The sequence below is a fragment of the Oryctolagus cuniculus genome, chromosome 3 (assembly GCF_964237555.1).
Source record: "Oryctolagus cuniculus chromosome 3, mOryCun1.1, whole genome shotgun sequence".
Lineage (NCBI taxonomy): Eukaryota > Metazoa > Chordata > Mammalia > Lagomorpha > Leporidae > Oryctolagus > Oryctolagus cuniculus.
In genome coordinates, this window is record NC_091434.1 from 174,796,403 (window position 1) to 174,808,532 (window position 12,130).

General features: G+C 44.3%; 1 protein-coding gene across 3 annotated transcripts in view; it reads right to left on the reverse strand.

Annotated features, from left to right (window-relative positions):
- The window catches only part of CUL1 (cullin 1), a 109,082-nt gene that overhangs the window by 20,597 nt on the left and 76,355 nt on the right, over positions 1-12,130 (reverse strand). For all 3 annotated transcript variants that reach the window (XM_051849029.2, XM_051849028.2, XM_051849027.2), the window contains exons 8-9: positions 8,672-8,834; positions 7,729-7,859 (exon numbers count right to left, since the gene is read on the reverse strand). In XM_051849029.2, the coding sequence (XP_051704989.1) occupies positions 7,729-7,859; positions 8,672-8,834 (294 nt within the window). The remainder of the gene's footprint in view (positions 1-7,728; positions 7,860-8,671; positions 8,835-12,130) is intronic.

Here is a 12,130-nt window from a genome sequence, read left to right on the forward strand (position 1 = left end):
CGATAAACAGACCCAGGCCATCCTTGCTTCCCTTGAGTTACAGATCACAATTCAGCTGCCTGCTACCTAAACCAATTTCTATCTCCAGCACGTATCAGCTCTTGGTAAGTAAATCCGTCAGTCTGAGACGCTGCGCACAGCTGTGCTTTCTGTCCTACAGTAACTTTCCGAACACATCCACTAACTGATAGCCTATGTGTTCCTTTTCTTATTTTTTTTTAAATGTCTTTTTTTTTTTCTTTTTAAAGATTATTTATCTGAAAGGCAGAGTTACAGAGAGGAAGAGGCAGAGAGAGAGGTCTTTCATCCGCTGGTTCACTCCCAGTTGGCCACAACGGCTGGAGCTAGGCCAGTCCGAAGCCAGGAGCCAGGATGTGGGTGCAGGGGCCTAAGGACTTGGGCCATCTTGTACTGCTTTCCCAGGCCATAGCAGAGAGTTGGATCAGAAGTGGAGCAGCCAGGACTAGAATCGGCACCCATATGGGATGCCTGCACTGCAGGCAGTGGCTTTACCTGCTCTGCCACAGTGCCAGACCCTAAAATGGTCTAATATGGAAAATTCTCAAACATATTCAAAGTAAGAAAGAACATCATCTGGCTTTCAGGGACCGTCACGCCTGTGGCCGGCTAGGATTTTCTTGTTCTATAAGCTTGTCATTACCTTCTTCGACCAAACCAAGCCAGGTCAGACTCCAAATGTAAGGTTCCCTGGTTTCATCACTAAATGGTTATTATTGTTTTCCACCCATCTACAGAATAGGACTCAGTTGTTTAGGCATGCAGTTGACTGTGGAATACAAAGGGAATCGCAGATGTACAAAGCAGATCCAGACCTCCCGCAAGTATCCAGTACTGTGTTACTCTGTTCACTCTAGCCTAAGTTCACACATGACCAGGGTTTTATAACTACTTACAACTCAAGCTCTCAATACGGACCATAGAACATTTCATAATTCCGATAAGTTCTTAAACACTCCTGCCTTTAACGCCATACTGGAAAACATGCTTGTTGGAGCTACCTGGTTTTATTTCTGCCTATAAAATTCTTCATGTTAAGTTCTCCCTCTTGCAAGCACTATCATTACAACCCTGAGACCAGCCGCTCCTGGCAATTTGTCCTCGGATTTCATTCAAGACACAATCTCCTTCAAAGCTGAAAATAAATATGCATGATTTGGTTTCTGGGTCAGTCTCTACAGCCTAATATCCCCACGTTAGACCAAACAGCCTTGCTGGACATCAAAATACCTACACACCCATTTCTGCTGGATCACATTTCAACAGCAGTTAAACCAAGGATGCTAAATTAAGATACGGTTTTATGCTTTCCTGTTGCCATTGTGACCCTACCGACAGCAGTGACACATTCTGCTGTGACCCAATTTATGTTCATTTAGGAAACCACCTTTGAGGAGAGGACAACAGCATTCACATCCTGAGGAATCATGTAATTATCAAGATGGCTTCAGTTTTATCCTCAAGAGCTAATTAACAAGTACTAACAAGTGTGCAGGATTTGACTCCCTCCCTCAGTTTTTTTTTGGCATTTTGCTCTAAGCTGCTGTTAAGGAAAACTGCAAAGTCATCCAGTGGGTCAACATCGTATTTACCTCTAAGCGTACTGCTGAGATTCACTCTACATTTAGGATGTTGCCTCCAGATGAGACTGGAGAAAGAACTGAATAGGAAAAACTGTTCTGAGTTGCCAGCTGATCATACTTCCTAGTACTGACTAGGAAAATTCAATGGCAAATATGTGACCCACCCTTACCAAGAGTTAGAGTACACTGATTGCACTTTACGTGCCCACTTAACCTTTGCCTTGTGTTCCATATGCTTACTTTGCTACTCTGATTTATCCTGAGGGGGTCTTCAAAAAATTCATGGAAAATGCTGTTGAAAAACTATGCATGAATTTCAAAAATTTTTTGCACCCAAATAGATCAATGTTTAAATTCCATTTATCTACTCTTTTTGGTGTACCCCAAATTTTACACATTGTGCAAGCAGCCCCTAAATGGGAAGAATAAAGAGTGCAATTGAAATCTAACAATAATGCAACTCTACACAGGGCACTGTGCTAAACTGAGGATTCACATGTGGGTAAATCTTTCTCTGCTAGAAGCATTTCAAAAATGGTACTTGATTATTTTTCAATTACTCTTTGAAATTTTATTTTAAAATTACTTTCATTTCCTTTGAAAGTCAGAGAGACAGAGGCAAGGCAGAGACAGGTCTTCTATCTGTTGGTTGGCTCACTCCCTAAATGCCTGCAACAGTCATGTGTGGGCCACGCCAAAGCCAGGAGCCCAGAGCTCAATCTGGGTTTCTTGTGTGGGTGGCATGTAAGCCAACCCCTGCAGCCCCTCAGGATACACACTAGCAGGAAGTAGACTGGAAGCAGAGGAGGCAGGGCCTGAATCAGGCACTCCAGTATCAAATGTCTGCTTAACTGCTATGTCTAATGCCTGCCCCTCTGTTAGAAAACTACACAGATAACTGAACTGTAAAGTGACCCAAATATCACTTAAATAGTCCAACATGCTATTATTCCAGGGGGAGATTCTAAGGTGACCGAGGACAGGCTTTTTGCAACAAATGGCATCGAGCTAGATTTTGAACCATAGACGACAGGTGTTTAACAGAACTAGGAAGGTCAAGAAAAGCACATTTACAAACAGTGAGGGCTCCAGCTGAGACAACACACACAACCAGGAAGGGAGAGGTGGCCGTGGAGAAGACAGCTCTTCTTCACCATCATCATCAATGAATACTTGATGAGCTAAGTGCTAGGTGCTAAGATTACAGAGAGGATACAACTATAATGAGGGTATGAGCTTCACTCGAGACATCTGCAATATATGGCAGACAGACAGGAAACACGGAAGTTATAAGCAAACCAAGTGATAATGAGAGAAGTGTATAAATGCCACAGGGAAGGGGAGGGGAATCTCTTCTTTGCCAAGGTCATCTGGATATTTGTAACATCACTTCGGGCCACACAAAATTATCAGCTTAAAATTAGCCTGCTGTAAATTTATTGAATTTCAAGTTCCACCTGTGGTTGCCCGGGCAGGGCTAGCCTGCAGGCTGGGCCTTCCCCACCCCTGCTAGGGGCTTAGAATGGAGTAGTGAAACAGAGTTCTTCGAAGCGAGGACTGGAGTTGGCCTAGCCAGCAGGACTAAGCCAGCAGAGAGCAGAGATGACTGTCATCAAGAGACATTCCCGGGAGTCTAACCAGCGAGTGCACAGAATCTGGGGGAAGACACAAGCTGACAGAACAGTTCACTGGAAGACAAGGTTCAGGAAAACGGGGGTGGGTCGGAGAGGATTTCAATTTAGATACAGGGATTTCACGTATCATGGAAGGAACAGTTTTATTTTTCCTGTTTAAAACAAAAGATCAAGACTGCAGAGCATTGGCCGGCGCCGCGGCTCACTAGGCTAATCCTCCGCCTAGCGGCGCCGGCACACCGGGTTCTAGTCCCGGTTGGGGCGCCGGATTCTGTCCCAGTTGCCCCTCTTCCAGGCCAGCTCTCTGCTGTGGCCAGGGAGTGCAGTGGAGGATGGCCCAGGTGCTTGGGTCCTGCACCCCATGGCAGACCAGGAAAAGCACCTGGCTCCTGGCTCCTGCCATCGGATCAGCGCGGTGCGCCGGCCGCAGCGCGCCGGCTGCGGCGGCCATTGGAGGGTGAACCAACGGCAAAAGGAAGACCTTTCTCTCTGTCTCTCTCTCTCTCACTGTCCACTCTGCCTGTCAAAAAAATAAATAAATAAAAAATAAATAAATAAAAAAAAAAGATACAACATTAAAAAAAAAAAAGACTGCAGAGCAAAACTATTAAAGCATTAAATGATGTTTTACAAAGATTAAAATGCTGTGGACAGTGTTGGGTGTAGCTGGTTAAGCCACTGCCTGGGACACTGGTATCCCATATGAGCGCCAGTTCAAGTCCCAGATGCTCCACTTCGGAGCCAGCTCCCTGGAAAAGCAGTGAAAAGTGGCCCAAGGACTTGGGCGCCTGAGCCCACATGGGAGGCCTGGAAGAAGATCCTGGCCTAGCCCTGGCTGCTGTAGCCATTCTGGGCAGTGAAACAGAGGATGCAAGCCAACCCAGCTTCCTGCAAATGCACCTGGGAGCAGATGACAGCTCACATGCTGGGGTCCCTGCCATCCACCCGGTAGACTCACATCAAGTTTCGGCTTCTGGCTAGTCTGAGCTAATTCCGGCTGCTGCAGCCATTTGGGGAATGAACCAGTGAACAGAAACTCTCTCTTCCTCCCTCCCTTTCAGTCACTCTTTCAAATAAGTTAATTTCTTTTCTTAAAAAAATGGATCAGTCGGGGCTGTGGCTCACTTGGCTAATCCTCTGCCTGCGGCGCCAGCACCCCAGGTTCTAGTCCCGGTCAGGGCGCCAGATTCTGTCTCAGTTGCTCCTCTTCCAGTCCAGCTCTCTGCTGTGACCCGGGAAGATAGTAGAGGATGGCCTGAGTGCTTGGGCCCTGCACCTGCATGGGAGACCAGGAGGAAGCACCTGGCTCCTGGCTTTGGATTGGCACAGCGTGCGGGCCATAGCGGCCATTTGGGGGGTAAACCAATGGAAAGAGGAAGACCCTTCTCTCTGTCTCTAACTCTGCCTGTCAAAAAATAAATAAAAGGATCTACAATGTAGTCACTACGCTAGGCACATGAGCTCATCGGGATCTGATGAGAAGATAAAGGTTAGCATTTCAGTTTCAACTATTCAAAGGAATTCCCTAAATGCTTGCTGAATAAGTGAAAACAATGACTTCAATTTTATCTGCAACATTTGTTGGCCCTTTGAGCTGTAACACCAACTAGTACCAGTCTGCTAGCTGCCTCAGTGGACTTAAAAAACAAAGAAAAACTAGGAACCGAGGGTGGCGCCAGACACACAGCTGGAAGGAACGGTCTACTTTTAGGGTGCTCCCCAAGGGGATGGCACCTCTCTTCCTATGTTAGTGCACAGTGCTTTCTATAACACGACACTGCCAACTACTAAACACATTTGTGTTCTGCCCCGCCCCCTGCAAGCACACAAGATTTTAAGTTTCTGACTACCAATAATTTTGTTTTGGTTTTATTTATTTGAAAGGCAGAGCTGGAGAGAGGGAGGCACAGAGAAAGATATCTTCCTAACCACTGTTCTACTCCCCAGATGGGCCAAGCAGAAGCCAGGAGCTTCATCCGGGTCTCCCACGTGGGCACAGGGGCCCCGCATTTGGGCCATCTTCTGCTGCTTTCCCAGGCACATTAGCAAGGAGCTGGATCAGAAGCAGAGCATCCAGCAGTGGCTTAACCCACTGTGCCACAATGTGGGCCCCTCAATGGAGTTAATGCCATGTAAAATGTGCTCTTTACCATCATGCCCACTGTTTTTTCAGTCCAAAGTCAAACACGGGGTAACTTGTCTATTAAATAATTACTGATCCTCTTTGCTTGGCTATAATAAACCAGTTTTACACCCCATCCTTGCATGTCTTTGTGTACCAGTTTCCCCAGTGATAGCAACATGGTCATTCATTTCTGGCACAGCAGTAGGGTGTCAGCACTCTCAACCCCAATCTAGGCTGGGGAGAACTCCAAACATGCTGGATGCCTTAAGGATGGGGGCAGTACGCTACGTCAACATCACACAGCCCGGAAGCCCCTGTTCTCCATGAGGAGCCGACACCTGCATGCCCAGGGCAGCAGCTGGCAAGGGTGTCTGGGCAAGGTACAAGAAACAGCACAGCTAAAAATAGTACCCGTTTGGAGGGCTCTCTCTCCAGTTACGCTTCATCAAGGAGGACTGCCAGTTTTTATTTAGGTACAGACGGGGAGACACCACGAGGGAAATCCCCCTCTGAGCCACTTATTCAGGAACAGCCTTTAGTTTTTAAATCAGTTTTAACTATGAGAACAAAAATCTTAAGAAAAAATTCATAAACATGTTTTGAAGCATGTAACAAAAAGATACTATTTCAATCACATTATGAATCTGCAGTCTAATAATTTCAATCTAGCCCAGATATTTAACAGTAAAGCTGGTTTTTAAGCAGATAATTATCGGCCTAGGTGAATAAGAAACGCTGGGGGAAGACCTCTCAAAGGATCTTATTTAATAAAGGACAATTTGGGTGCAACATAAAGTATTTCAGTTTAGACCAAGACACTGGATTAGCATGTAAGAACTTTTTTGCCCTTAAAAAATCATTTAAGGGCCGGTGCTGTGGCACAGCAGGTAACGCCACCGTCTGCAGTGCTGGCATCCTGTGTGAGCACTGGTTTGAGTCCTGGCTGCTCCACTTCGGTTCCAGCTCTCTACTGGGAAAGCGGCAGAGGATGGCCCGAGTCCTTGGACCCCTGCACCCGCATGGAAAACCCAGAGGAAGCTCCTGGCTTCAGATTGGCCCAGCTCTGGCCCTAGTGGCCATTTGGGGAATGAACCAGCGGATGGAAGACTGCCTCTGCCTCTCTGTAACTCTGCCTTTCAAATAAATAAAAAAATTTTTAAAAAATCATTAAGTAGTTTCTTCTATGGCATTTAATATGCTGATTATAAGTACTTCTCAGATACAATGGTTCAACTCAATCAGGCAAAAGTTTTTAACTTTAAAAATTGAGTTCTCAAAGTATTTAAATCCTGTTTATAACTATGTGGAATAATTTAACTTTCACTAATTCCAAACAAGCTTTTTTTGAAACAGTGGGCTTTAGAAAACCACCATATTTGTGTTATCTTTTACACCTACCACATATGATCACAATTATTACCTACTTTAATTATTTTTTGGCAGACCTACTTATTCTATTATTCTTTTTTACAACAAGTATTTAAGCACCCACTGTGTGCCCGCCACACAATGGGTACATCTGTTCTTCTGTGAGCTTCCCCAAGTTCATGGGTTATCCTATCACTGGGAATGGAGGCAACAGGTAGGAAGCCAGAGCTGGAAAGGTTGTGCAGTACAAACTCGGCAGTCTGAAACTTCACAGCCATGAGCAAAGAAACATTTGGGAAAATATTCTTTTTGCAGAAATCCAGGAATAGTATTCGCTCTAAAAATAATCTTTCGGGGCTAGCATTGTGGCATAGCAGGACAGCTACCCCCTGTAGTGCTGGCATCCCATATGGGCACTGGTTCAAGTCCTGGCTGCTCCTCCTCTGATCCAGCTCTCTGCTATGGCCTGGGAAAGCAGTAGCAGACGGCCCAAGTGCTTGGACCTTGCACCTGTGGGGGAAACCTGGCGGAAGCTCCTGGCTTCAGATTGGCTCAGCTCCAGCTGTTATGGCCATTAGGGAGTGAACCAGTGGATGGAAGACCTCTCCCACTGTCTCTCCTACTGTCTGTAACTCTACCTCTCAAATAAATAAATCTTTGAAAAATAATTTTTCTTAATTAAAAACATTTTGTGAGTACAATATAAAAACTATTCTATGGAAACAATAAAATTCTGTTTTAGGATAAGAACACAATAGTAATGAGAAAATTTTCAAGGAAAAAAAAACCAGTGACCTCCTCAATGAAAAAACAGTACAAGAAAACCTACGGCAGCACGTGCTACCCAAGGTGCCCGTGAATGCTCCACTTCAGAAAGGTGAAACTAGGGCCCTCTGCCGACCTCTGGGGACAATCTTACTCTCTGCCTTGGCACAGAAAGGTGCAGAATATGTGGCTGCAGTCCACTGTGAAGTTAGGTCCACAGCTGCGTATTACTCACGTTCAAAGCAGCTTCTCCACACTTTTCAATTGCTGCAAGACCCTGATTGTGGATGTGTGTCTCCAGCAGTTTTTTCAGTTCTCCTAGGCCATCCTGGATCCTGGAGACAAGGTTATACATGCGCCCCAGATCTGAAAGAGGAAGGTGGCCACTGAAACAAACTGTATACCCACTCCATTCACTACGCATTTCCATTATGACGAGAGATACCCTGACACGAAATCACCATGCATTTAGATCTTAGTAACCAAAACAATCATAACCTAGTGTTTTCTATTTGGTTTATGTATACTTGGCTAAAATGAGATCATGTTGTTGTGAAGATTATTTTTCTTCAGTGTAAAACACCATTAACATTAGAGAAATTTTTAAATCTGAAATCATATCTAATGCCTCCCCAAATTCCCAAGATCAAGTTGTTATTTATTTTGACACATAGTAAGCTTTCAAATAGTTGTTTAAAAAAAGGAATAAATTCAAGGAAACTACAGATAAACCTCTCAACTACATAAAGAAGTCACTAAAAAGTCCTCCAAATTCTTCATTAAACCTGTGTATGGTATATGTTCAATTTACAAGGACCGAAGACAAAAGAGATTCCCAAATCTTGAACATCTACCTTTTACTGAGCTTCTAACACGTCCTAGTAAAACATGCTGTGAAGGAAAACATGAAATCATCTCAGAATTTTCACAGGGAAGCTACTCAGGGTAAAAACCAGGGGTATGGGACAGGTCGTAATTCACGCTAACCCCAGAGCACGCGCTTCCCCGAGTCGCCCGGAAGCACCCTGGCCAAGTCAGAGACCTACTGGGTACACGCAAATACGCGCACGTGCAGCTGACCTGAGAAACATGGCCTTAGAAATAACGTTACTTCACAGGATAGAATTTCCAAACCGCAGATGATAACAAATACCTACTCGTGAGGCTTCACGACTCACCTTCATTTTTGTCAGCATCCAGCAAATTCTGAAACTCCGTGTGGAAGATTTCCAAGTGCTTCTCGATGAGGACCTGCTCACACTTGCGCGCCAGCTCGTCCTGGGTGCTTTCGTGAAGGTAGACCTGGACTCTCCGCTGCTCCTCGAGCAGGCGCGCCTCTGCCTGTGGAGCAGGACATTTCAGGGAGTGGTTCTGACTCATTTTTAACAACTGTTCTGCGAATAATGGCAGATTCAATCACAAGTATGCGCTCATGAAGTAAGATTAAGAAAAAAAGTAAGAGGTTCTTTGGTTTGAGGGTAAATACCAACCATATTTAAACAACCACCAATGTGTTTTTTCTCTGCAAAATATATTTTCATTTAAAATTCCTCTTTAAATACCCTAACGATGTTATTATCATCAATAGAGTCCAATTGTCTATCAATTTTTTCCTTCAGGTAAGTGCCAATTCACCTTTTGGGGGTACTATCCCTCCCTCTGACACGGAGAACCCCAGGGACCCTCTCCTGGGTGTGGACCCACTTTCAGCAGTTCTACTTTGTATGGGAAGCTAACCTATGTCAAGAGCCACACGAATATACTACCTGAAATGGCCACATGCAGACAAGCACCAGCAATTAAGACTTCTGGAAAAGACAGGCATCTCCGTGACCACAGAGACACTCCCGTGCAGAGAGCAGCATGTTTTATGTACTGGTAAAGAAACCAAAGTCCTAGGCAGTGAGTGTCATTAAGTCGCAGGAAGGACAGCCATTTTCATTCTTGGTCGCTTCCAAGTCATGTAAACTCCCTCTAAGCATAATTTAACTCATCTATATGTATTTATTTGAAAGAAGAGTGACAGTGACAGTCCTCCATCTCCTATCTGCTGGTTCACTCCCCGAATACCTGAAACTCTTGAGGCTGGGCCAGTCTAAACCCAAGGGTCCAGAATCCCACCTGCGTCTCCCATATGGGTGTCAGGGACTCAAGTAACTGAGCCGTCACATGCTGCCTCTCAAAGTGTGTATCAGCAGGAAGCTGGATCAGAAGCAAAGCTAGGGGTCAGACCCAGGCATTCTGATACGAGATGTGGGTGTCCCAAGCAGTGGCTTGGCCAGTATGTCATGCCACCTGCCCCAGATAAACTTCTGGTCATCACTGTACCTGGCAGAGAATTATAATAGAACATCAAGATAAAATCCAGATAACTGAGCAAGATTACACAATCAAAGACTGCATCTTTTGAATTTTATCTGGGTCTCAGTAAAAACAAAAGGAAAAAAAGAGGTAAGCAAAAATTGGTAAACAAGGCATTTTATTTTTAAAGTTTTAAATTAGAAGGGAAAGCACTGGATCTAGTGGTTCAAACAGCTCAGTCCCATACCACGGTGGCTGGGCTTGATCCCTGCTGCTGGCTTCCGATTCCAGCTGTATGCCCATGCGGACAGCACAGTGGAAGCAGTGGTGATGGCTGAAGGCATGGGTTCTTGCTGCCACACAGATCTGGATTGAGTTGGCTCCAGTCCCAGCCGAGCGCTGGCCACTGTCGGCATTTGGGGAGTGAACCAAGAGATGGAGACTTGCTCTGGCTCTTCTTCCTTCTGCCTCTCAGATAAATTTTGAAAATTTAAAAATCTTGGGGCCGGCGCCGTGGCGCACTAGGTTAATCCTCTGCCTGCTGTGCCAGCATCCCATATGGGCGCCGGTTCTAGTGCTGGTTGCTCCTCTTCCAGTCCAGCTCTCTGCTATGTCCTGGGAAAGCAGTGGAGGATGGCCCAAGTGCTTGGGCCCCTGCACCCGCATGGGACATCTGGAAGAGCATGTGGCTCCTTGCTTCAGACTGGCGTAGCTCCAGCCATTGAGGCCATTTGGGGAGTGAACCAACGGAAGGAAGATCTTTCTTTCTCTTTCAGTGTTTGTAACTCTACTTGTCAAATATAGAAAAATTTTTTTAAATAAAATTTAAAAATCTTAAAAAAATGTTACAAACCTGAAATCATGCAAAGTTTTAATAGTTCAGATTAATCTCAACCATGTGAGATAGTAAGACACCATGAAAATACTGCCATGGCTTAGGTTTGTTTGCTGATCAAAGCCACCCTTAGAAAGACAAGCCAAGGAGTCTCAGATATTCCCACTAAAATTCTCCTGCCTACAGAGAAGAGCATACTGAGGCCACCAGGGAATCTGTGAATCTAGCCCCAACTGGCTGCTCAAGAATATGTCTTAAAAAAAATCAATACTTGATATCTCAATATTGTTCATGATATGTTTTACTGTAATTCCTGATAAAATGTATGTTTTCATATAAACATTTCTTCCCAAGTTACTGAGTAACATTTGTTCTCTTCTGCCACGTGGCTTTGTACCCTCTCAGGCACATACTAGGGGTTCTGTGAGATGTGTGTATGTAACACCAAACACACCGGGCTTGCTACTTGCCACACACTATTCTAGCACTTTGTCTTTCTCTCTCTCTCTCACACACACATACACTTTAAAATTATTGTAAATTATTTAAAAATTAAAGCTTATTTAATCTTCATTACCTATTATTATTCCCTTTTTATAAATGAAGAAATTACGGAAGAGAAAGGTTCAGGTCGTCCCCTAAGTAAATGGCAGAGTACGGATTTAAAATTAAGATTCACGTCCCAGTTTGAGACGAAAGGTTACAGAATAGAACTGCTCACATGGCTAAATTCTCATTTCATGTTTATAGATTCTTTGCATTACAGACTCTGAGAATGTGATGGAAAGCATGTTTGGTACGATCCAAGCAGATATGAACTGAACTTTTAACTTCTCTAGAAAAAAATACCTTTATGGGAACCAGGAAGCAGGAAGCATATTGCTACCTGAGGCGGGGCTCATGCTGGACTGAAAATATTCAGGCCATTGGATGGAAACGCTAGTTTCTCAAGTTGCCTTTAGCTTTAGGGCTGATTTTAAAAGCAGATTTCTCTGCTTTGGGATGCCTACAAAGCTCTGTCCTATAAAGCTGGTCTCCTTGCACCAGAGAGCTACCACCGTCCTAAGTACAGAGAGCTGACTTTAATAATCATCATAATCTACTCAGAAGCCTGAAGTAGGACAGTTTTGCTCCCCCACTGCATACATGTACTCTGATAACAGGTTCCACCTTAAAAACATATGGTTTAAAGGAGTCACCACACAGGAGACTTCAGCAAGAGATATATTCACTGTCAAACTATAAAATGAAATAACAGGCAATGCTAAGATTCAAAACAGATTACGTTTCAAAAGCTCATCTGTCAGGCAGTTGTTTGAAATGCTGAATGAACTGGCTGGGTTCCAGGTCAGCATACAAAGTCCATTTAACCCCAAAATACACATACACAAGGAACTATTAATATTTCAAGTATAATACTTCTGAACCAATCCATTTTTTCTTAGATTCTGAGCTATCAGTTTTTGTTGTTATTCTAAGCCCCAATTATAACTGCTATCTC